This window comes from Gallus gallus, chromosome 6, assembly GCF_016699485.2.
Source record: "Gallus gallus isolate bGalGal1 chromosome 6, bGalGal1.mat.broiler.GRCg7b, whole genome shotgun sequence".
In the NCBI taxonomy this organism is placed as follows: domain Eukaryota; kingdom Metazoa; phylum Chordata; class Aves; order Galliformes; family Phasianidae; genus Gallus; species Gallus gallus.
The window spans coordinates 33361779-33384423 of NC_052537.1; the positions used below are offsets into that span (position 1 = coordinate 33361779).

A 22645-nucleotide genomic window follows, 5' to 3' on the forward strand; every position below is an offset into this window, starting at 1 on the left:
CTAACATACACACGCTAAGTGGTGCCATTAAACATCTGAATTCCTGGTGCAAATAGCTACTAAGTAATTTTCAGTCATTTAATTAAGTCATTACCTTTTGACTATTTACAGTTTCACCTTTTCAGTGGTTATCAGAAAGACTTTGATGCAGCGTGATCACTTGCTATTGTAGAAATGGAGTGTTTGAACAAGGGAATTCAGGTCACATGTCTGCTGCATGTGGTGGTGTCCCTTTCCCCTTCCCATTTCATGCACATGCTTCTGTTGTTGGGAATGAGTCAAAGCACTTTAAATACAAAATATCTCAACTACTTAAAAATATTCATCTAAATGTTCTCAATATGACATGGAAATTTTGTTTTCAACTGTATTTCCAAGGCTAGGATCAGCTGACATCCTCCTGCTGTAGCCGTTCACCATCTACAGTGCACCTGTGGCAATGGTGTGGCTGATGTGTTCTCTTGTGCTTTATTTTGCTATCCATCCACAGATTAACTATGGCTTGTTTTTGCTTATTTAGTTTATCTGTAAGCATGAGTGCTATGTTGCTAAAAATGGGGAATACGTGGGAAAATTAAATACAATTACTAAAATGATATCCAAGTTTCTATTAATGCTTTTATTTTTGCTTAAAAAAAAACAAAACAAAACACCTACAGGCAACGAGGAAACTAGCCTATGTAAGGTAAGAGCTGCTTCCTCCTCTGTTCCAACTGGTATTTGAAAGTTGTTTCTGTTACAGCATACATGAAACAACGGTGTTCAGCAGTGCTACTGAGAAGGTACCAAAGAGATCAGACGTAGCGTTGGCACATACCAAAGAGATGAAATTCTGTCTCCATGTCTTCAGCTAACCAAAGGTGATGTTCTAAAATACATACTTTGATTTCAAAATTAAGAAACCCAGAGCAATGTTTTAGAAGTTAAATACATAACAGTAGTAAATATGGAAAATACAGTTGATAAGCAGAGCGATGAGGCAAAAGAAAATAAGTATAATAATTGATTTTTTTTTTTTAAAGTTAATTCTTTGTCATGCTTGGCTTCCCCCCACCCCTTACATGTAGTGTGTCTTCAGTCTAAGCAGTACAGGTATGCAACATAGTGAGATGGTACTACCTTACATGGCATAGATTGAATTAATTAATCAAAAAGGTAATGACACTGGAAGGCCTGATATCTGCATCAGTATGTGCTAGCCACATTGTGTCCGAGGAAAACGAGGTCAAAAACACAGTTTTGAGATATATACAGTACTTCTTCACGAAGAGAACTTGTCCAAAAGAAAGACATCCTCTTTCAGCACAGATTTCTCTACGATTTCAAACAGTAATGTGAAATTACAGTACAACTGCTAACGCTGAGAGATGCTTTGGTAAATACCACTGGGTGCAGATATCAGGCATTTCGCCATGTTCCAGGTGGTTTCCCCTGACGTACATAGTCAAGAGTTTGCTATGAACTACTGAGATTGAATTTTCAACACGTTTGATTTACCCATGAGATTCGGCGCTCCTTATAGATCAAAACTAAACACCCTATATAGGACCGATAGAGTGGAATTATTCAAGTTCACTGAAATATTACAAAAAAAGGCTTCCTTTTTAGGAAAACTCAGCTATGGTAAAAATATCTACTACAGTGCACTGCACTGTAATAAATATTCAACATAAATTAATAATTTACAAGTACCTGAGCAAGTATACAGAGCACCATAGCACAGCACCAAAGGCAGTAGCTCAGAACTCTTAAAAAATAATGCTGTTTTAAACATTAAAAAGTCTAAGTATTGCCATAAAAATGAACTCCAGCTGGAGTTGAGAGATAGTGCAAACTTCTGTCTTCACTTTTTAAAATAAAGGTGTCCGATTTCCTCATCATTTCACATCAGCAGTAGCATTGCTGGACCTGGGTACTGGTGGTGGATGCTTGGGAGCAGGTCTGTTGGAAAGAGAACAGCAAATTGTTATTTAACCTTTTGTTAGGTCCCAGTGCCAGCACCGTGCTTAAGTCATGGAGAACAATGGCAGCACCTCATGGTGAGAGCTATCCAAGCTGACTTTGGGCAGTACTGTAGGGCTGCCATGCTGAGACGATCACCGTAGGTACCACCACACACACCCTACAGGCACACGCGTGCCATTGTGACACAGAAGTGGCACAGCAGCTGCCTCCTCTGAGCTCAGGTGTTAATTGCTGCCTGGCCAGGGGATAAGCGCAGTGTTTCAGGTATCGTCCTTTATTTCTTTGGGTGCTCATCAATTTTGCACTCCTTCAAAAATGCTACTTCATGTTGCAGAGTAGCAGTTGGTTTGAAACAATAGAAGCAGTCAGCTGGAGATGCTATTACTTTCAGATTACCCTACTAGAAGACACAGCCAGAAGCTTAATCAAAGCACGCTCTTAAAGTCTTTTTGCTAGAAGTATTAGAAAACAAACTTGACTCTATTTTCTGAGCAATGTTAAATGCCTCGATAGAGGAATTCCTATGGCTTAAAATACTACTTTTATATTCCTTACAGGTCACAGAATCACACAGGAGTCACAGAATTGCAGGGGGTTGTGAGGGACCTCTGGAGATCATCTAGTCCAACTACAAGTACTTGTAGGAATATGAAGAATATTGGGTAAGGAAGTAACAATTACTTTTTATTTTTTCCTAAAGCAATTGGAATTGCTGTATAAACAACAGTTAGCAGCAGCAAAGTCAGAAAATTTTGGGTACAGAGAGACTTGTATACAAACTCTAAGAGCAAGCCATCCAAGACTAGATATTGATTTTGATAGAGAGAAAATGAAGATACTTAAAAACAAAACCTTGAGATGTGAAATACTCTCTTAGAAGGTGTTGAATAATCTCAAGTCAGAGGAAAAACTGTAAAACTTACTAGATGATGCTCAGATAACATGGTAATTCTGTCTTCCTCATAGTGCAATACTGTGGCACAATATCATTGTATGGTGACTTTGGACAGCTGGGAATAGGAAAGCACACTCAAGGAGAAATATGATGGGGTTGTTAAAGCTTTCTGTGCTGCTCAGACCTATGGTTTGACTTACTGCAGTTTGCCTATAGTGAAACTGCCTCTTGCATGTATTTCTTTAGGGGCTATGCATGGATTAAAAGTAATCTTGTCATGTAGTTTTATCAGGCAAAGAGTCTAAACTGTACTGCCTGACAGCATTCTTTTGTCTAGGTGTTAAAATTTGAGGTTTTATAACTAAAAAAAAAAGCAGCCAGAAAATTTCATTTTTCCCTTATGATACAGTACAATTTAGTACAATTGAAAATCCCTGCTGCAACTCTTTGCCTATTTTTTTTTTTCCTGGGCTTCCTATCCACTTTTACTTACTATGTGTCCTTTTATTTACGTGTATACTTATATATTTGTAAATATACCAATACGCTCTTTCCTGTATAATGGAACTCCTGCATTTCTCATCCTTTCATCTTGAGTGATACTACACTTCATTACCATTGTGGAACGGATTACCTTCTGATAGCTGTGAAATATATAAAATAATGACAACCTCTTTACAAGCAGTGCCTGCTTGCAAAATATTTTTGATTTAGTGAAATAATCCACACACAAAACTTGCAAACTTGCATGCATTGTTGAGCCTTTAAATCTTGATTATACTTCTTTTCCTCTGCAGTTGTGGTAGGCGTAAGCAGTTCACTGATTTGTATCTTTTTAAACATCAGTTTTTGGATGCGTATAATGCTTTTGGTAAATGTTTGGGATATTATTTTTGGATGATATAATGTTCTGTTGTGAAATGTGATGACAGGAAACTCCTCTTATTGGTGTCCCACTTTAAGAGCAATGTTCAGTTCTCAGCCTAATTCTGTAGGTGGGATAATTCTGTAGGTGGGATGGCTGGACTAGGAATAGGATGAAATAGGACTTCTCTGCTAGTAGTTCTTTCTTTTAAAAATTGGTACTTATTGACTCCTTCCTCTTACAAGGAATAGCAAGTAGTAATTGGGTAGTCAGACCTCCATATGCATCATAAATGCTTTTAGTCCTGTGGAAGTCATCGCAACTCTGCCACTATACTCTGGGTGGAAATCAGACTAATACCTGGCTTTCCTATGAGCAAATAGATTGTGTATCAGTCAGCAACAGTTACAGCTCCTCAGAGCACAGAGGATCTGCTCTAAGATATTTCAGACCTGTCAGTGCCATGCTGCAAGTCAAGACATGCTAAGGAGGAGAACCAACCTTGCAGGAGCAATGTGAGGCAGCGCTTTTGTGTGTCCAAGCCCTGGGGTGCACGCACTGTTATAACGAGTTTTGTTCAGGGGATCTGCTGGTAGAGGCTTCCGAGGAGGGCTTGGCTTGTGGTTTTCCTATAATAAAACAGAAACTCATCAGTCTTTTAAAGCTGGTGTTACAGATTAATCATATCCTTGCTCTAGCTTGGTGGTTGTTAAGTTTAGCATAGTTGTAGATACATTTAGGTGAGCATATTGGAACGTATTTCTAATAAGCAGGCATCTATGTTTTAAAAGAAAGTTTTATACTTTAGGGATTTGGGTTGTTCTATTTATTACAGAGATACTGTGTGCATCGAGATTGGAATTTCAGATTATTTGGTGGTAAAGGAAGAACAACAAAGAGTGAATACGTACAGTTGTAGAATAAGATATTATAGAGAAACGTGGCAGAACTAGCTATGACATTAGAATACTGATTTAGATTAGCATAGAAACAAACTGCTCAATTCCAGTTTGAACTGGGAACATCTGTGATTTTGTTGTTGTTGTTCTTTAGAGATGCTGCTGTGCTTCCATTCAGTGGAATTACATGATTCATTAATAGGGAGCAGAAGTCATCTGCTGGCAGACATGCGTTCATGTCTCTTCTGTGTGGTCCCTGAAGCCCTGCAAACAGGGCAGGGTGTCTACTTGTGGTCTTCATTAAGGAGAACTGGGACAGATTAACTGACTTTCTCAGGTCACACGAAGACTCTCCAATGTACTCCAAATCTCCAGATCCATCTGCTATGCATCTCACCACACTTTCTCTAAAAACACTGCCCAGAGCAATTTTACTCTTCACTCTTAGTTTGCTGTAAGTGGTAAGGTTGACCAAGAAGAAACAAGAGCTTATGGGCATAATTTAAAGATCCCTTGAAAAATGTAATCAAAACAGATCCCTAGAGGCATGAATTACTCATGAATAAAACACCAGTTTTCACCATTTGTTTTGAACATCCCTTTGTTTTCTTACTTTTTGTGACAAAATGTTTTACTCTTTCAGAAAGGAAACACAGGGTGACTATCAGTAGGCATTCTACAAATAGATTAAAACAAAAGCAAGTAGGGAATGAAAGACTTTTTGAGCAGCACAAAGCAGCCTACAAGGACTAATGGGACTCTATCATAGAATCATTGAGGTTGGAAAAGACCACAAAGATCATCTAGTCCAACCACTGACCCATCACTACCCTACCCACTAAACCAGACCCCTCAGTGCCACATTGGTTGCTGTTTTTTTTCAAGCATTTTACTTGGAAGAAAGCTGGCTGGAATGGCTAGCCCATGTGTGCTGAGTTTGGACAGCTCATCATTTGGACTTGGCCATGGAGTGAGCATCTTCCGTGGCTGAGCATGAAGGTAACCTTGAATGCCTTAAGAATGCTAAAAGAATGCCAATTCTTTTGGTTCTCTTAGCTCCTCAGGTGAATGTTTATTCTGAAAATGCTGACACATCATTCATACTACAAAGATAATTTTGATGGGTACCAGTTGAACCCTTGATTTCATTTCCTGACCAGCCTAATGGGGCTGGGAGATTAATACTGACTGTGAATCTGACCCCTCAGTAAAGTATTTTTGTGTTGTGAAAGCACCTGAAAGAAGCTGTGAATTAGTTTAGTTAAATAGTAAATACTGTTAAATATTAAACTTGGCAACAGTTCATTTGCTGCTGCTTTTGTTTAATTTTTTATACTATTTTAATTAAATCTTAAAGGGAATTTTACTATGAAGTAATCATTCATTCATTGCTGTCTGTGGCCACTAGAGGGGAAGAGACTTATCTTACATCTCTCCTTGTAAGTTGTGTCTTATCTATCCCCTGTTCTCAACAAGAGGCAGCAGGAAAGGAGCTCATGTGCAAACATACCTCTCAGAGGAGAGAAGCTGAACAAGGCAGATAGAAGCAACAGAAACAGTGAATGGTTTGGGGTACTCTTCTTCAGCAGTATACTGCAACACTGAGCACCTGGATGATATAAATAGTGTAGCAGTGATTTTTTTAAGTGCTTGGAACTGCAAGGGTACTCCAGTAGGGCAAGAGAAAGCAATTGGTGCAGATGCAATACTTTAGGTAGCATCTACATAAATTAGACTCAAACTATTCTAAAGCTAATTTACATCCTCTAAATACTGAGGGGGAAAATAACGCGAAGAAAATGTTTTCTTCCCATGCAGTCATTTCTGCATCCCTAGAGTATAAAAAGTACTTATTTATTTCTGACAGTCTTTAATAATTTTGAAAGAATGTACTCTTGCTTGCTTTAAAATACTACTTTAAAATACTTGCACTTTAAAATACTAATTTTAACCAATATGAAATATGCAGTGTGTTCTAAGAAATGCAAGGGAACAAACAGTGAAACCATTGGAGCTAAAGACAAAAGCAGAACTATCTACTACCACTCCCTATCTCCCATAAAACCTATTTTTTAAAGAATCAACATTTCCCATTCCCTTGAACAGGAAAATAAATGACTAGCAGGATCGAAAAAGGAAGAAGAAAGAACTTGAATACTTCGAAAAGGATTAATAAACTGTCTCTACTTTTAGAAGTTGATGAAGCCAAGTGATTCATTGTTCAGACATCCAAATTAAAACCTTCTACACTCTCTCTACTGTCATAATGTCTAAGAACAGGGGCATGGCAGCTCAGCATTGTCTTGTCCCTTTTTACTTCTTGGCTCATTTTGCACCCACCTTCCAAAGCACTTCCCAATCCACCTACTAACCCCTGAAAAAGTGCCTTAGGATCAGCTCCCAAGGTTGCTGCATGAAGAAGGCACTGTCCTTGGCCATTCTAGCCAGCTTTCTAGTAGGCACAGTCCCTCAAGCCACAGCTGTTTTGAGGACAGATTTGAAGTAAGTGCACACAGACCAACATGCTGCTCATTTAAGATAGCGTGGCAATAAGGACATACACTTCACTTTAATCTTGTAGTTTATCCAAAACTGCATAATATCTACAAAACAGAACTAGCTGGATGCCTGATTCCTTTCCTAAGACTCAGTCATGCTACAAATGTGACTAAAAGAAAGTTAGTGACAAGAAAAGGGCAATGTAATATAGACAGCTGCACAGACAACTCCAGCTATCCTGAGCACTGCTTTGAGATACATCTTATTACAAACCAGCTCTACTTAAACATTCCTAAGAAAGGTAGGTCTACATGAAATAAGTATGGACAACCATAAGTCTTTCTTTTGAGATCTGTACCTCTGTAATAACCCAACAAATCACATGCCAGTTAGAAGATCTGAACTACCAGCTAATATACGTTTTGTTCCTGGGCAAGATATTTGTAATTTGACTTCTTGAACTATACTATTACATTTGCCACCTTCCTAACAGCCCCTGTAGCTTCCCCTCTGGCTAGGCAGGACAAGTCTGGGTCTGGCCATGACATGGAACTTGTTTGCATTGCTGTGTCTTCTGAGTGGTGGAACGTTGGGATTGGTGCCTCTGCTGGCAGAAACCAGTATTGCCTTCCTGATTACAATGGGACCTTAAGGCATCGTTATCATCTACACCCTATTCCAACAGTGCAAAAAGTACAAAGAATAGACTGTGGCTAAAGGCAAATGGGAAAGATGAGAAAACCACTTCATTCCTATTCATTTTATGTGGATATTCACGCACTCAATGTCAGACAGAATTTGAAAGGAACTCCGTGCTTACCTGGGGGAGCCTGAGAGTGGGGTTAGCAGGAAGGGGCCTTTCAGGGCCAGCTTGGTGGCAGGGCGGCTGAGGAAGGGGTGGCAGGACACGCTGTGGGGTCTTCAGCTGTGGCACATGGTGTGTCTTCACCGGGTCACTGATGTCAACGATCTGATAGGGCAGCGGGCGCCTCGGGCCGTCTCTCTGCAGGAACAACCAACAGTCGTAAACTTCGGGAGCTGATACAAGAACTACAGCTCTAAAAATCCGTGCTATCACATTATTATATGTTACTTAGAAGTTATGAATCTCATTTAACCACTTACTTAAAAGACTTACTTTTTGCACGTTTGCGTTTTGTGGCTTCATGATGAGATTTTTACTGAGAGATGTGGTACGAACGTGATTGAGCTTAGATGATCTAGAAGATCTCGCTGGGCTCACAGACCTGCAATACGAGCGTATACGTATTGAACACAACAGTCTGCTTCACGGCATTTGTTTTAAACAGTAATCTCTTTTCGAAATGAGATTTCACAAGGACTTGCTGACTTTTTACAGTAAACAAGGAAAGTAAAGATTCTCTAGTGCTCCTGCAAGAATAAAAATAAATATTGATTTTTTGGAAACCAGTAGTCTGTTAAATTAGCTTCTGCAATCTGTGGCAGTGCAGCTTTGTAACGCCCAAGAGACTCTTCTAATGAATCTAGCATTTAAACAGTAATGACCTCAACTATGAAACTATCGGCTCATTCGACTGAATGTAGATAAAAGGCCATGTGATGTAATGAAACTGTTTGATGCAAACGAAAATAAAGGCAAGGATGCCTTCAGTTTCAGGTTTTTTTTTTTATCACAAAAAAAGAGGTACACGGTCAACTCAAACCCCACATTATTACTGACAATCAGTGACGTTTAACCGAATCAGAAAAACACTGCTGGTAGCGCTGGGTGAATATTGTTCAGGCTGGATCAGTGTAAAGCATAGTCAGACCATCCTGAGATAAATGCCGTGATGAGATTTGCTGTGTTCACTGTTATTTGCTACTCATATCTTTAAAGATAATAATAATAATAGGGAGCATAATTACAGAAACCAATCGTACCTTAATTTCTCTATCGTCGTCTTCTTACTTGTAAACAGCAATCTCATGAGAGTCTTCCTTTTTAGATACATGACTGACCCAGCAAAGGTAAGGCACAGAATGGTGATCAACACTCCTACGGTTAAACTCTTATTATCTGCAACAAAACACAGCCAGTTAACTTCTACCAAGAGCCATCTGTATTGAAACGTGCCCTGTACTGCTGCGGCCCAGCCCCGGTGACTGCTGTTCCAGAGTGCTTTAAGCTGTAAAGTGCATTGCTGGGACCTAAGTGAGGCTCAGCAGAGATGCAAGCCCTGGCTGGAGGACTTCCAGCTGGAAGCAAGCCTTATTTTTAGGAAGAGGTAAGCAGCAGTTCTGATACTGATGGCTATGTGATACGATCGTTGCCTGGAGGAGGGGATGTTGTGGTTCTGCAGGACTGCTGACCTAAAAGTGCACCCTCCCACAGCAAGAGATGCGCCTTTAAACTTTGCTCTGGTAACCAGTCATCACTGTCTCAGCCTTATCCTGGTGGAATTCCGGCCAGCTGGCTCTCACCCTGCACCAGGGCAAGGAAACACGGTCAGCAACAACAGGGGACCTGATGGGTGTGAAGCGCTGCAGAGCAATGCATCCCCCACCATTTCTAGAAGATGGATAAAATTATTACATTTAGATTATGCAATTTAAATTAATTAACATCTCTATTTAGCAGTAAAAATTTAAGACTTCTTAATAAGAAAAATACACGGTCAGACACCTGGGTTTACTCCGAGTCAGCTGGGAAAAATCAGTTACTAAATGCTAGCGAGACCACATGCTATGTTTGACAAAGATAAATGCATTTTATTGAGCTAATTTTTCAATAATTTGATTTAGAGATGTGCAAACTACTCAGATCATCCCAACCACCCTGTCAAGAGCTCATATTGAAATCCAAATGTCAAGGATAGAGAATTAGGTCCTCTAGCAATTTCCATATTTGTTTATTCCCGTGTTTTTAAATGCAGTGCTGTCTTTAGAAAAAAAATGGTCAGAATACCACACTGTGAAAACAGTTTTCTGTTAAATTGAAGCATTTGTTTCTGGAACACAAACTGCAAGAATTGTAAAAGATAACCTGTATTTGTCTTCAGTTAGCATTGCCTATGCAGCACGTTATTATAATGTATTTGTAGCTCCCTAGATACTTTGATACAAGATAAGCTGAGAAGGGAATATAATGCTTTAGAGCAAATCTGAGCAGAAGAACATCTAACACATGGGTAGTCACACTTGTTCAGTGCCTGAGCGCTGCTCCTTTGCTATCTTACCAGCTGGTAGGTATTTAAACAAAATACCTTTCAGCAGAGGAATCACAATGGGCTGCTTTGTCATGGAAATGACAGTGATGTCATAAATCCAACACTGTGATTCAGTGCAGGATCTGGCGTGGAGAGAATACAATCCATTTCGGTTTTGGACGGCATTATTCGTGTGAAAACGGGCAGATCACTTTGCAGCAAGTTGGAGGTTATATATGGATATGTGAGCAGTCTGCTGGCCCTGTCGCTTGCTCAGACATAAATCAGAAATATCTCTATGGGAGTCACTAAAGTTACAGTACTGTGGAGAAGAATTGGCGAGTGATGATTATCAAATCCTATAAAATTGCACTACGTGTAGAAATAATTCCTTCCGAGGCTGGCCAGAGATGGAGGGAGATACTAATGCCAATGTTCTGCAGACTGAACAAGGGGAAGCTGAAATACAAATTACAGAAAATCACTTGTCCTGTTGCTATCATATGGGAAGGGAATTTTTGCTTAACTTGCAGAAGCTTTCTACAAGATGTAGTTAAAATCCGATACAATCAGAAATTGTCTTTGCTCCACAGTGCAGAAATATAAAAACAATAATGAAATCCTTCTAGAAGCACAGTATCAGATATACTTCTGATTTTTACATGCACAGAGATGTTGCCTGTCTCATCTTTGCAGGTTGCAGCTGTCTGTAGGCACAAACCACAGCAGTGCTTGCAGTCAGGCTGTTCTATCCTGATGCTCTCAGGGGAATGTACCAGAGCACAGCACAGCTGTGGGTGAACCCAGAGCACAACCCAGAGCATTCCCCAACCACAACAACAGGGCCCATGCATGGGAGCCAGCTCCCTGCCCTCGGCTTAGGCCAGTGCCATGTCCTGAACATTTTGGGGAGCTACTAAGTCACGGAATCATAGAATGGCTTTGGTTGGAAGGAATATTAAAGCCACGCATGCTTCTCTGGGCAGCCCGTGCTCTTTGAGTAAAGAATTTCTTCCTCACATTGGGGCTCCCAGTACAGGAAGGATGTGGAGCTCTTAGTGGTCCAGAGGAGGGCCACTAAGATGATCAGAGGGCTGGAGCACCTCTCCTGTGAGGAAACCTTGAGGGAACTGGGCTTGTTTAGCTTGGAGAAGAGAAGGCTCCGGGGAGACCTCATTGGGGCCTTCCAGTACTTGAAGGGAGTGTATAAACAGGAGGGGGAACGGCTGTTTATGAGGGTGGACAGTGATAGGACAAGGCGGAGTGGTTTTAAACTGGGACAGGGGAGGTTTAGGTTGGATATTAGGAGGAAGTTTTTCCCCCAGAGGGTGGTGACGCACTGAACAGGTTGCCCAAGGAGGCTGTGGATGCCCCATCCCTGGAGGCATTCAAGGCCAGGCTGGATGTGGCTCTGGGCAGCCTGGTCTGCTGGTTGGTGACCCTGCACACAGCAGGGGGTTGGAACTGGATGAGCATTGTGGTCCTTTTCAACCCAGGCCATTCTATGATTCTATGATCTAACTCAACTTGATCATATATCTTGAAAAAAAAAAGAGATAAGACTCACCAGGACTACTGTGCCTTTAGTTAAGAAGAGAGAGGCACTCAGCTGGCTTTGGCTTTGCTTCACCAGATTTGCAAGTTGGTACCAATGCACTCAGAGTAAACTATTTTCCTGACTTCCCGCAGTCTTGCAAGCTCATTGCTCACAAGGTGACGTTTTGCATTTCCATTCTTTATCATGGAAGCAAGAGGTAAAGCATGAGTTATTACCCACCTGCTTGCCTGATGGGCCCGCTGTCCACGCTGCCACCAAAGCCCGGCTTGTCACAGTATGGGGGGGCCCAGTCAGCCTCACAGTGACAGTTCTTTTTGTTGTTGCAAACCTTCAAAAGAAAAGACAGACGGCCTAACTTGAAAAGGATTCTGCTATATAACTGGGAACAGCACCAGCCAACAGTGTGTCTTAATCAGCTGGTGACACATCTGAGCGAAATAAAGCTCATGTCACAGAAGGGATATATTGGTATTTGCTCCTTGTCACAACCAGGATGACACAAAGCAACTCTAAATACAAGTGGAAGAAAAAAAAATAAGCATTATTATTTATGCAGCAGGTAATAGTTTGAGTTGCATCAGCTGACAACTTCAATAACCACGATATGGATAATCAGACACCTCTTAGTCTTATTCTCTCTTTGCCTCCAGCAGCAACGTTATCTGCTTTCTAACTTCTGTTCCTTCTGCCTTCACGAGAAGAGGAGCTGCTCCTTGTTGTTAACACCATAAAGCTTTGTCAGCTCACTTGATCGCTGCTGGAAGAATGTGTGAAACTGGACACAGGGCAGAGGAAACCCTCCCTTTGGTATCACATTTGCATGACCTACACAGACACACAGAATCACAGAACGATTGGAGCTAGAAGGGACGTCTGAAGGCCTGCAATTAATGGGGGAACCCACAGCTCCATCAGGGGCTCAGAGCCCATCCCCTGGCTCCTTGGGTGTCTGCAGGGATGAGCACCTCTACCTCTCTGGGCAGCCTGTGCAGTGCCTCACCACCATTACTGTACTAAACTTCTTCCTTTTATCCAATCTAAATCTCCCCTTCTTTAGTTTGAAACCATTTCTCCTTGTCCTGTCACAAGAGACCCTGCTACAGGGCCTGTCCCCTTCTTTCTTTATGGCCCTTATGATCTGCCACCACTATGGGGAAAACTCAACAGATCAACGGAGATTTATAAGACACCAGTTAGTTCATGGGAGTTCACAGATACGCGTTTTCTGGCAAGGTCAGCTGGCAGGCTGTCAGAAAGACCATACTGGCTGCGTCTGCAGAGTATTAAACCATCATTCACACGGCTTAGCTTTGCTATGGTCATGTAAAATGCAAAAAGAAATGATATACTTTTCAAAAACAGCAAGATGGTCGAAAATATCATTTGTTAAGTATTTCTCTTTTTAATTACGAATCTACAGGAGTTCCCCTCCACGGTTCCATGAGGTCCTCTCTGGCGACCTGGGAGTCCCTGTAGGGTCTCCATCATGCAGGCATAAAGATGCCCCCCTAAGCTGATGGTTACCCCAGCATAACGGTAAGATGCAGCACCATCAACACTGAAGTTTTATGAATTCAGAATGATAAGTTACAGTAAATTAAAATCCCTTCACAGGAGAGGACAGAGAATTTTCAGAGCTTTTTGCAGAAACAAACAGATCATTAGAAAATCAAGGTTAATAAGGCGTATCTTGACATGATTAACATTTTCGTAATATAAACCAGCTTTCAGAAGGCTTTGCTCTTACTAGTTGATTTTTCATTCTGTGTCACCATACCATTCAACTCATCAGTATGTTTTTACTTTTGGAAATACTTTTTTCAAATATCTTAATTCAAATGCATATTTTAGCTTTGCTGGGCCCACACAGAAACTGTCTTTTTTGAAATGTTAATGGAAACTCTTCTTGAAGGAAGGTTAGACAAAATTTCTTTGAAGATGACAAAATTCCTTTTTATCACAGACTGTTAATTAAGAGCAAGATAATTACTAACTGATAAATATTCCTTTGTTAAATAAAAATAATTTCACTTCCATTAGTTCATATAAGGGACACTGAAAATTGAAATACATAAGAAAAAAGTACTGCAATGACTTTGACTGATGTATTATCATTCCTTGGAGACTTTCAAGGCAAGGCTGGATCAGGCCTGGGCATCCTGATGTAGCTGTGGGTGTCCCTGTTCACTGCAGGGGAGCTGGACTAGACGACCTTTAAAGGTTCTTTCCAACTCCAAGGACTCAATGATTCTATTCTATAATTACAAAGAATCAGAGATCTCAAAGGCATTACATAAAATCATTTCTTGTCCAGTGTTCATTGACTGAAAAAAGAAATAAAGGGTTCTATGCTTACTCCACGTCCATGGCACTTTGTTGCACACTTATGCACACCAAAAACACTTGTATTCTGGCACCGGCGATTAAGGCAAATCTGCAAAATAAGAAAAGAGGAATTTTATTAGGAGCAGAACAGGTGGTGGTCGTCAAAGAAACCACCAAAGAAACCTTAAGGCTGGAAAAGACCACCAGGATCCGCAAACCCAACCCCAGCCCACATCCCTCAGTATATCACATCCCTGCAGTTCTGGAACACCTCCAGGGATGGTGACCCCACCACTCCTGGGCAGCCGTGCCAGTGCCAGACCACTCTTTCTGAGAAGAAGCTTTTCCTAATAACCAACCTAAACTGTGCGCTGCGTCCCCTCTCCAGCTCTATGTATCTGTTCATCTGCCAATGGCTGCTTTAGCACTTACAGAAGTTCCCCAGCACACATGCTGTACTGACAGCCTTCCATCGATGAAAAGATAAGGACATCAACCTTAGGCATTTTCTTCTCTATAAGCTTTTCTAAGCCAACTAGGTCAAACTCAGTGAGATTTGTATATTACTCTTGGTTAGCACCGTGGCCAATACTGAGTTTTGACATCATAGCTCACATACGGTTTTCTTTCGACACCAATTAAAAACCTCCAGCTATTTGCCTTTTTTTTTCAGGACTACGAATGTGAATGCATTAAGTAGGATTTGATTCAGGTCCCCTTGTGGTGTAAAACTGCATAGCTCTGTTCATACCAATGGCACAGTACTCACATGTGCCAGTACAGAATGTGGACCCAGGACTGCCTGAATATCCACCTGACCTCACTGATACATATGGGCTCATTATTGTCCTTCAGCAGAACCGAGACCTTTCTGACAGTTATCCCAAGCTAAACAAACTTTGGTGTCAAATATAAAACAGCCATGCATAAAGTATAATAACAACCTTCTAGGAAATGGAAGTAAACAAACAGTGTGTGTGAAGTATTCAGATGCACAATTTTTTTTGTTTTCCAATCTGGAAAATGTTACTCTGTCAATGTAGATGAAAACTGGGGCAAAGCAAGATTAGCATCATCAAATAACACCACTGAGCAGACAGATGACTGATGAGGATGTCAGTAATGGGAAGTTATCCTACTCAAAACTGTAAGCAAAGAAGAAATTAGGACTGGAATGACTGTTACTATCCTGTATCGACTAAAAGTAAAAGATTAAAATAAAATAAAAATGACTTCACAATTTTGTTCCTCTTTAACTGCAGCTCAGCTCAGTAGTACTAAAAGTCAGTCACAATAATTAGCATTAAGCAGGGAAAAGTGTTGAAGGAGACGACAGGGATGCTTAATCAGGGCACTTATCCCCTGGGGAGAAGGAAAAATGGAAAAGAAATTAGAGTGAATTGGCATCAACATGCAGGCATGTAGAGAATATGGTCTGATTACAGCAGCATTCACCATTCAAGTATTCAGAGTGCAGCAGCACACAGAATTCTGATCACATAAAAATGGCTGCATTGCAAATGGTGCATCTTCAGCTTAGAAAACTCAAGAATATTTAAATTCATATTCTTAATCCATAATACAAATGCACTAATGTCCTCAGAGTAAAACATACAATTTCGTAAGTATTAGCCTGTGCATTCTATGGTGTGTATGTGTATGATTAGACAGATTAGAAAGATTAAATACTCATTAGTAAAACATAATGGGGTGCTTTCCCAGCATTGAATTTTCTTTGAAGAAAAGTTCTGTACCAGACTGACTTAGAAATGTTGTGTAAGGGTTGTTTTCCTGCAATAGAGCTGGAGTTGCATGAGGGATGTGCACTCGAAGCAGTGCGGTGCTCCAACATTACTCATAAACATTCAGAAATTCAGTGGCTTAATTGAATCTACCACAGATTATCAAAGCACTTTTTTTCCTCTCTGCCATTGGGGGTGAAGAAACATTCTCCATTTCAATGGCTCCTGGACTCTGTTCCATTTCTCTCCCTGTTAAATGTCTGTCTCCGACCTTTCATAAGATCGTAGAATGGTTTGGGTTCTTTCTCTGTTCCTTTTCTCTACAAGTAAACCCTCTGAATGTGCCATATGAAATTTGCCCTGCATTCACACCAGGTAACTCACAACGTTTGCAGAATATGATTGCAAAAATCAGTTTTGAAGGCTGAACAAAAATGGATTAGTATCTTTAAAACAGTGTACAGAGACAGATTTTCATCCAAAAGGGGTGGGGGAAGGGGAGGCTAATCAGCAGAGTTGGAGTCTGAAGTGGCGTTAATGACAATTCTGCAATGCCACGGACATTAAGAAAGTTGGCATCACTGGTAGAAAATAAGCATGAAAGTAGAAGCTTAACTGCAGTACTTCCAAGGTGAATACCCTGAGCTCCTCAGAAGTTCATAACGTACTTTGCAAGAAACCTCTAACCTAACTGGACAGATACTCGGGGCTGTTCTAAAGAAAAGCAGTTATAAACTTAAGCAGCTTGCAGTGCATCTGTAAATCTGTAATCCAGAAGAGCAGTCAGAAGAAGAGCACGCCTAACGCAGTGAGAACTGGAGAAACAATAAGAGCCCACCAATACTTTTGTGAAGAATTAAGATGCAGTTCCAAAGCAAACCCCGTCAATTCAGTACAGAATACTTTGCATCGTGAGGGCAGTGATGTTCTCCTTGTCCAAGAGTATTTCAGGTCCTTACCTTTCCATCTTCACACTTGGTTCCTGACAGCACGAGACCAGGGTCAGGCATGTCATCCCCCAGATACACGTGGGTGCCACGACACAGGATCTTCCCACCTTCCTGAAGCGGGATATTGGTTTCTATGGAAACAGCATTGGTACCAATTACAGGTCGATTGGCTCCTCCTTGACACTGAATTTTTCCACATTTAGCATCTCTGAAGGAAACAGACAAAACCAAACACGAGTTAAATATTTGTAGATGGCACGAACCCACTCCCACCACCATCACACCGGTTCCTGTGCTGGTGAGGAGAGGTCCTACCTGGGCTCACACTTGGCGAAAGAGCTCTTGGAGTCTTTGCCACAGTTGCCGTATGGATCACCTGCAGAGTTGACTCTCTCAAAGCAGATCCCAGGAGCAGGTTTGGCACCTGAAACAAAACCTAATCAGAACTTTCGTCTCATAGGGGGTGTTTTTAATCATTTTCTTGGAGCTCCACCGACGTTTTAGGGGAAGGCGGGATGCGATCTGCATGCTGATGAAGAGCAGCAGAGCCCTTGTGCTGGATCAGCATGCTGATGGAAGGCCCGGACACGTGTCTGTTCCACAGTTCTTTGTCTCTCTTGGCAGTGCTGAGCAGCACACAATGCAGGACTCATTCTCTTCCCATGTTTCTAGATGATGGCCCTCTAGTGAATCCTCCTAGGACACAAAAACTTTCAGCAAATGCCAGATCTAGTGAAGAAAGACACAGGCCAGCTGGTAAGTGAACTCCCTCCTTTTTTACAGGAGTCCGTGTGATTCAAGCAACGGCCCAGGAGCTGAAGCCAATGGAAATACTTGTCAAGAAAAGCCTTTTTAACTGCAGCTCAGAACAAGAAGAAAACAGAAAAACTATCTAGTTGCTAACAAGAGTTCTGTGTGGGCTGTATGGCCATAAAACCGTGACACTGGACGTGCCAGATCGAGCTGATGTGCTGGGGGGAAGGAATCCATGCCTGAGAGGAAAGACCAACCTAAAGGAAGGATCTTTTCTGCCATAGTGGTAGAACTAGGAGTCTGGGAAGACAGGCAGCATATGGTTCTTATCTACTGCAGACTTTTGTAACAGAGACGTATCCAAGCAGCAGAGGAACTTCCCTGATGGGAGCAATGCTAGAAATGTTTGTGCAGACAGATTATTCATGCCTACATTTCAGAAGTCAAAAGGTGCCTATTAGAACACATACTCTAATCTCTTAAGCAGAGATTCCCCTGTCCATCTTCCCCTCCCCTCCCCCCTCCAGATTATCACCAACTATGGGATGTCTTCTTGGGAAGCATCCATACATGTTTAAGAGGTGGAGGATCTATGTTCATGCTTTGACTGTGCAATGTTTAATGAGTCCCTGCATTAGAATTTTATTCCTTTATTTTTAACGTGAATGGAAGCTTTTATTTCCAGCAAATAATTACTGCTCTTTGATAGATTAAAGGGCCCTTTACTAGGGCCCTCTGCTACCCTGTATTTTCTATCCATGAAATAATTCATAGCACAATTGGGTCATTGCCAACAGTTGTCAACATTTCATCTACTCCAATGCACGGATTTCTTCTGAGGAGACAAAGTGGCAAGGATGTATATATATTGGCTAAAAATCTTAGCATTTACCTGCTGGATGCATTTTGTACTCATGATAGATCAGCCAAACTGAAACAAGAGCTGGCAGCAAATTCTGTGATAGCCTAAAGGCTGAGAGTTTACCATTTTCACAACGTTCCCCAGTCTTTAACAGAGGCAGAATTAATGTTCCATTTTTCAGACGTTTTGAGCCACTTGCAGGTGTGTATGCCTATAACTGAGGATGCAATATATAATCCATTTAAAGTGTCCTGAAAACTTCAGTACAAACATTCAAAGAAGGAGGGTTAAAAAAAGGGGGTCCAATTCCTGAAGAACGTACAAATATGATTGTAAAACTCCCAGTTAGTGCGGCTCTTTTCACTAATAACTTGGAGATTAAAGCCTCAATTAATTATCTGCATTTCACAGTCAGAAGCTTGACTAATACTCCATGCTGCCAAGCAGCAATCTAATGCTATTAAGGACAAAATATTAGAATGTGGAGAGGCTTAAGATGGCACCCTCTTTTCAGTCTGAGATTTGTACGTACTGAAACTGGAAAACCCCAGAAGGAGGGCACAGAAGGAACAGAATGTGAGCTGCTGGTTCCCTGGAGACAAGGACAAGAGCCTGAAATTCCTCAGAAGATTATTATCAAGCTTGCTGAGTTCAGGATTTTTCTCAAATCTGGAACTGTTAAAGGGACTCGCACAGGATTCCTTCACTTCTTTTCATTAGACCACAAGCAATAATCAAAAAAAATCAACCAAAGCATCCAGACAAGGCACTGTGCAAAAAGCAACAGTGAAATTTACATTTTCAGCATGTAGATCCCTCCTCATCTTTCCAGGGCAGGCACATTAGCTATTCAGCATGATGCAAACATTAACATGTGCATACGCTACACCAGCTTCAGAATGCAAAGGGAAGGAAGGAAAGGAAAACATGCTGTAAGTGAAAGCCCAAGTAAAACAAACTGCTTTTTTTCTCCAACATCTGCAACAATTGTCCTCCTCAGACCCACCTTGCCTCACCAAAACAGTAAACCACCTATCTACCACAAGTGCTACAGGTCTCCTTTTTCCTGGCTGGGACGACTCACATGCTTCCAAAAGCAAAATACACGCTCACAGTCCTGGTTTTTGACTGTAGCGGATTGATAAAATACTTATTAAAAATGGCTGAAAAAATGAGATTTTAAGGTATTTGCCTTCTCTTTCACCTGGTGAAACATTTTTATGTTTTGACTGTAGAAGTCAAGCACGTTACGCGTGATGGAACGCAGCCCACAGATAGAACACATCTGCAGCATCCTTGCAGGGCTCAGCCAGCGAGCTTCAACTCCAACCAATATTACTTGACAAGGAAATGGGCTTCATGGAGCACAAGGAAACGCTCCCCTGCCAGGCTGAAAGCAGTCTGGGTATGAAACACCTGGTACCCAAGGATCAGCTGGGGCCTGGAAACAGAAGTCTAGCTTCAATTCAGTTTTGTCTCTATCAAACCAAAACACATGGTAGCATGGGATTCAGACGGCTGCTCACTGGTTTCTCACAATATTTGGACATTTTTATAAATGAAAACATAGACTTTAAGAAACTGAACAGATGGAGCTACCAAGTTAAAAGGAGAATTTCAGAGGATGCTTAAGAAAGAAAATTGTAATGTTGTGTTTCTGGAGGAAACCCATTTATCATGATTGCAGCACATAAATTGCAGCAGAAAGCCCTGCCTTTCTCTATTTCACTGCCTCTATGGGCAAAGACAAAATGGTTTGCGAAAGATTTCCAGTGGATATTAAGTGCCTTGAACTTGATGAGCAGAGTTTATTTCACTTTGCAGTTGATAATTACAATATCGCCACTCGGTAATTAAGGTTCTGTCGGCCTTTGCACACCGAGTCTTATTCAGGGGATTAAATCAGCCATTTGAAACTGCAGCGGGTCAGAGCTCAGCACCACAACTGTCACCCTGGTGACAGTTTTTTTTTCCTCCAAATGTGTGTATTGATGAGTGCACTCCTTCCACCATCAGATCTCATAAACAGAGATGTTCTGCCCTCTTGGAAGCGGTGCAGAAACGCTCTGTCATTTCAGATCAGTGCCGGACCTGCTGCAAGGAGCCAACATCATCTCCCAGAAGAGAAGAGAGAAACTCCTGTGGTGCTGATTGCAAGAATGGAGAAACACCATTTGCCAGGCTGTAAGTGGACACCAAGATGCAGACTGAGGTGCCAACACCGTCTTATTAAAAAACAAATTATACGGTGCGTATAGGTGAGGAGGGAAAGAAAACCTCACTCAGATGGGAGTTTTGTTACTCACAAGCACTGAGACCAACTGTATAAATAAATATAAGCACAAAAACACAGCTCTGTGTGTCATGCGGTTTGCACCTGGATTCTATATCTCATTAAGTCTGTTTTACTGCACCGATGACGCAAAGCAAACTTCCTCAAGCTCCCCTTGGCCTTTCTCTTCATCTTGGTGATCCCTGCTGTTAAGTGTGTGAGGAGTGAGATGGGGCTGAACTGTTATGTTTGCATTTAAGGAGTATGCGAGCTCTCGCTAGCTGTGAGAATATGATTTAATGCCTTTCACATCCCTACAAGCAAGCGAAGGCGTTGCCATAAGTCTATGATGATCCAAACAGTTTGATTTCACTGGTTATACTAAAACACTGTAAAATCTGAATCTTGCTAAGCAAATTTGCACTCTTGCAAAAAAACCAACTGAGGAACCTGTGGATAAGTGGGATGGGGAACCCATCTGTTCTGCTTATAGGGCTGTACTTAGAAAAAAAATGCATCATTGACAGGCCTTTGTAACAAATATTGACAATAAAATTAAGATTGTTTCTGACTAAACAAATGGCCATGTCTACACAACAAATTTAAGCATGTTCTAATTATTAAGTCGATGTCTGCCATTGGCTGCCACAAATCATTGCTTTTTTGCCTTGTGAGGAAAAGCAGGAAAACACGCTGACAAACCTTTCCTTTTCTTTCCCCAAGAATCACTTTCTTGTCCATGGAGAAAATGCCAAGAGTTTAACGCTGATAATCTCCTACTCCTTGGTAATCAATAACTTCTCTCTCTTAAACATCTTCATCTACGTTGCTGTTTGCTCCCTGAAAATGCCAGTGGAGTACCAGACATCACAGAAATGCATTCCTGTTGATGCATTGCTCAGTTACGCCGCTACCAACAGGTCAGATCATTGCAATGCCAACATTTTAATAGGAACCAGGAAAAATCAAGTTTTCAGGGCCTATCCTGGGTACTCCAAGCCCTCCGACCTACTGCAGATAGGGAACAGCAAGAAGTATTTCTCCATTTGAACTGAAATTATCTGCTGAAAGTGACAAAGAAACCCGATGAAATGCAAGTACTCCACTCTGGGAGCAGATCCCTGCTGCTCAGCCTAACGTGCGAGCTCCAACAAAGCTCATTATTTTTCTTTGGTGCTAAAAATGTCAAGGTTGACATGTATCATTGGGCATCTGCAAGCCTATGAATAAAGAAAGATAAATAAGAGAACGCACTGATAAGGAATTCAATGTGCTGAATATGGTTTTAAGAAAAGTTACTGTATTTTGTCCTGCATGGCTTTCTCCTGCTGAGAAGAAGAAAAACAGAATTAATGTAAAGGAATTAGGGCGCGTTTTCTCTTTATGGTATAAAATTTTCCTTTAAGAACACAGAACTGCTCTTTCATCCAACCTCCAACACACGCAGTTGTTGAAAACAAATTCTAAGCAGTGATAGGAATCTAGTAAAAGGTTCAAATGGAACTTTTTCATACAAAGCCCAAAGACAACATCTGGGTCTGTCAAGTCTCTTCCTTAGCAAGCAAGCTGGAAGGAAACGCTCTTCTTATCTGACCCTTCAGGCAGGTAAGATTTGGAACCATGCAGCCCATCTCCCCCTCATCTCACTCTTTATCAGCCAGTGCATGCTCCAGCCAGCCAGAAGTGTGAGCAGGTGGGGATACTCAGAGATCCTCAGAACGCAGGCCTTGTTTTTTCACGTATGATCTAGTTTGCTTGAAGTTGGAAGATTTACTGATGTGGTTTCTAATTCATACCTGCACCACCGAGGTCTGAAATAAGACTTTTAGTTTAGATTTAGGCATTCTGATTGAAGTCTGTTGTGACCATTTGAGCTCTGCTCAGAATAAA

At 41.3% G+C, this 22645-nt stretch overlaps 1 protein-coding gene and 1 long non-coding RNA gene across 9 annotated transcripts in view; one reads left to right on the forward strand and one right to left on the reverse strand.

Annotated features, from left to right (window-relative positions):
- The window catches only part of LOC121113332, a 34344-nt gene extending 13509 nt beyond the window's left edge, over positions 1 to 20835 (forward strand). For 3 of the 5 annotated variants that reach the window (XR_005860793.1, XR_005860792.1, XR_005860794.1), the window contains 3 exons: positions 743 to 860; positions 2523 to 2627; positions 4779 to 7944. This is a non-coding gene — a long non-coding RNA (uncharacterized LOC121113332). Of the gene's footprint in view, positions 1 to 742; positions 861 to 2522; positions 2628 to 4778; positions 7945 to 13271 lie in introns of those variants that run through there. The other 2 variants (XR_005860796.1, XR_005860795.1) reach the window with 2 other exon arrangements.
- Positions 601 to 22645, reverse strand: part of ADAM12 (ADAM metallopeptidase domain 12) — a 181236-nt gene continuing 159191 nt past the window's right edge. For all 4 annotated transcript variants that reach the window (XM_040702488.1, NM_001270714.5, NM_001142850.5 and 1 more), the window contains 9 exons: positions 17184 to 17292; positions 16878 to 17076; positions 14208 to 14285; positions 12071 to 12179; positions 9029 to 9164; positions 8262 to 8370; positions 7944 to 8126; positions 4227 to 4354; positions 601 to 1941 (listed from right to left, as the gene is read on the reverse strand). In XM_040702488.1, coding sequence (XP_040558422.1) covers positions 1878 to 1941; positions 4227 to 4354; positions 7944 to 8126; positions 8262 to 8370; positions 9029 to 9164; positions 12071 to 12179; positions 14208 to 14285; positions 16878 to 17076; positions 17184 to 17292 — 1115 coding nt within the window. In that variant the 3' untranslated portion in view covers positions 601 to 1877. The remainder of the gene's footprint in view (positions 1942 to 4226; positions 4355 to 7943; positions 8127 to 8261; positions 8371 to 9028; positions 9165 to 12070; positions 12180 to 14207; positions 14286 to 16877; positions 17077 to 17183; positions 17293 to 22645) is intronic.